Here is a 2,500-nt window from a genome sequence, read left to right as displayed (position 1 = left end):
AGTTACTTCAGGAAAACTTGTAACATACAAAATAGTTTCACTTCAATCAAACGACGCTTTCTAAACAAGCTGTCTTTTCAATGGAAAGAATAGCAACACAAGTTACAAGAAGAAAGCTTTCAAAACAAATTATTTGTCTTTAAGGTCTTTTAAGGCTTTAAGTAGCTCCAAATGAATGTGACTGTTTTGAAGCTGTAACTCAGCCATTGCCTTTTGTTGTTGTTGTTGGAACACCTGCTGTTGTTGTTGGTTTTCTAAGTGCATTTTCATCATCTGCTGTTGCTGCTCCTGTGCTTGTGTTTGCTGATTCAGCAGTAAGACCTGTTGTTGCTGTTGTTTGCTAACAACATTTTCAAAAAACGTATGCCTTTCTTTATCAGCCTGTAGACGCTGCTCTTCTAAAGCTATCCTTTTCATCTCAATTTCATTCTTGGATTTTCGTCCTTCCTCTAACAACTCTTTTAGTACTGTGCTTTTCCTTTTGTTGGGTTGCTTTTTTTCTTGCCTTTCCATTGCCTGAGTTCTGATGTCTTCAGCCTGCTGCTTCTCATCACATGCGGCCTTTTCTTTCTCTTCAGCTTGCTTTGCAAGATCTGCTGTTGCATCACTTGCTCTTTCATAGGTATCATTTAACAACTGATCAAGCTCATCATAATCTGCATTAATACCAGTAGCTTTCTTTCCTTCTCCCTCCTTCTTGACGAAATCCTCTATAAGTTTATCATACTGTGTAGGTACTCCACGCTGAGTTGTGTTTAATCCAGAATCGGGTATTCCATTCAAGTTACTTGCTATCTGATTCCAAATTTTCCCCCCTTTCTTTTGATCCTTTGTTAAATCTGTAGGGTTCCAATGATAGCACTTCTTTTAAAAGCAGAATATTGTGATGTCATTTCCATCGAAAAACCTTTGGCTTCTTCCTGAGAAAGAATAGCATTTTCCTTTAATTATCAAAGAACCATAATCGTGTACAAGACAAGATTTTTAACACCACGTGTTTTGAACGTCAATTTTGGCAAGCACGTTTATTAACATATCACACATACAGCGCATATTTGTTTAAATCAAATCTAATCCATAATGTGATTTTTATTCAGCTTACTGTGTGCTGTCTCCCTCAAACCTTGTTTCGCTTGACATTTCTGAAAACAAAAATCAAACACAACTTAATTAGACCAACAAACGATCTACACTGTGTGAACCGACTTTACCTGAAATATCGTGTTAAAATGAAGTCGCTCTTATCGATTCAGAAGCGTTATATCGATTAAAATGTTTAAAGAATAAATGTAAGCTGTGTTTTTAAACAAAACGGCATTCCATCTAACCTTTAGCAAGAAGACCTGAAGTCGGTGTGAAGACTTCCAATTTGGAGACAACTTCCGTAGTCTTGACTACCGATAGAGATGTCACAGGCTGACGACCTTGGCGCGTAACCTACTTCAGGTATTGGTATCGGTATTGGTACCCGATCTTAACCTCTCTAGTGTTTTAGGCCTAAATACTACACTAAGACCATGTATTAGTAGGGGGTTAGGGTTGTTCCAGTATTGGTAAAGCAATGACCTGTGTTTTAGACCCGCCAGCCTGAATCAATCAAATTAGCCAGCTGTAATATTAGACTTGACTCAAGTAAAAAGGCCCAAAAGGAAACTCAAATTGCTTCCAACTACACTGGTCAGGCCAGTTGTTTATTCCTCCTTTATGCAGTTGTCATGAGTGGCAGTAGCAACTTTATTACCCCTTTCTTGAAGGAATAATTAATCATATTTTTATCCTTACCTTCAACTCCCTCACAATTCTTTTGAGATGTTTCACTTCTGAACGAAGCCCCTCAACTTCTCCCTTCAATTCTTCAAACTGTTGAGTAAAATGAGTAGTGAATGAGGTCCATTCACTATTCACTTCACTTGATTGTAATGGTCCTTGGTCATGCCTCATGCCAAAGTCCTGTAGTTCTAGATCATCCTCCAGCAGTGAACTGTAGCTGGAGGAATGGTCAAGGTGTGAAAGAGATGAATTTGTGTAATGGGTTTGTGGCTGGGATGGAATGTGAAAAGGTGATGTGGTAAAAGTGTTTTGCATAGGTGATGTACGTTGTGTATTTAATGGTGTGATGGGACGGCGATTGGCAGTGGGTGTTACTGTGGATGGATTATAAGTGGGTGGTATGGATTGTGTTGGTGTAATGATATGAGGGTTGGAAGTAGGAGTGTTTGGAATGAGAGATGGCTTGTGTATGGATGAGGGTGGTTGTGATGGTGTGAAAGTGTGAGGGATGGAAGTGATTGTGTGTGTGGCATGAGGTGTGTCATGTGACAAAGATTGTGTTGATACAGTAGCTGATGGTGATGGTGACTGTTTATGGGGGTTGTTTGGGATAGTGTTGGGTGTGACAGGAAGTGCTTGTGGCTTTGACTGTACTGATGTATAGGTAGTTTCATCAGGAATTACAACTGTACTTGTAGGTGTTCTGTGCTGTTGCAAAGTGCCGTTAATC

At 39.4% G+C, this 2,500-nt stretch overlaps 1 protein-coding gene across 1 annotated transcript in view; it reads right to left on the bottom strand.

Moving 5' to 3' along the window:
- Positions 1-129: 129 nt before the first annotated feature.
- The window catches only part of LOC138053709 (transcription initiation factor TFIID subunit 12-like), a 5,275-nt gene continuing 2,904 nt past the window's right edge, over positions 130-2,500 (bottom strand). Inside the window, exons 7-9 of the mRNA XM_068900287.1 lie at positions 1,783-2,478; positions 1,124-1,142; positions 130-839 (exon numbers count right to left, since the gene is read on the bottom strand). Coding sequence (XP_068756388.1) covers positions 130-839; positions 1,124-1,142; positions 1,783-2,478 — 1,425 coding nt within the window. The remainder of the gene's footprint in view (positions 840-1,123; positions 1,143-1,782; positions 2,479-2,500) is intronic.

Source organism: Montipora capricornis, chromosome 6 (genome assembly GCF_036669925.1).
Source record: "Montipora capricornis isolate CH-2021 chromosome 6, ASM3666992v2, whole genome shotgun sequence".
Lineage (NCBI taxonomy): Eukaryota > Metazoa > Cnidaria > Anthozoa > Scleractinia > Acroporidae > Montipora > Montipora capricornis.
The sequence above is the reverse complement of the archived record's forward strand: the minus strand, read 5'-3'. Positions and strand labels throughout refer to the sequence as shown.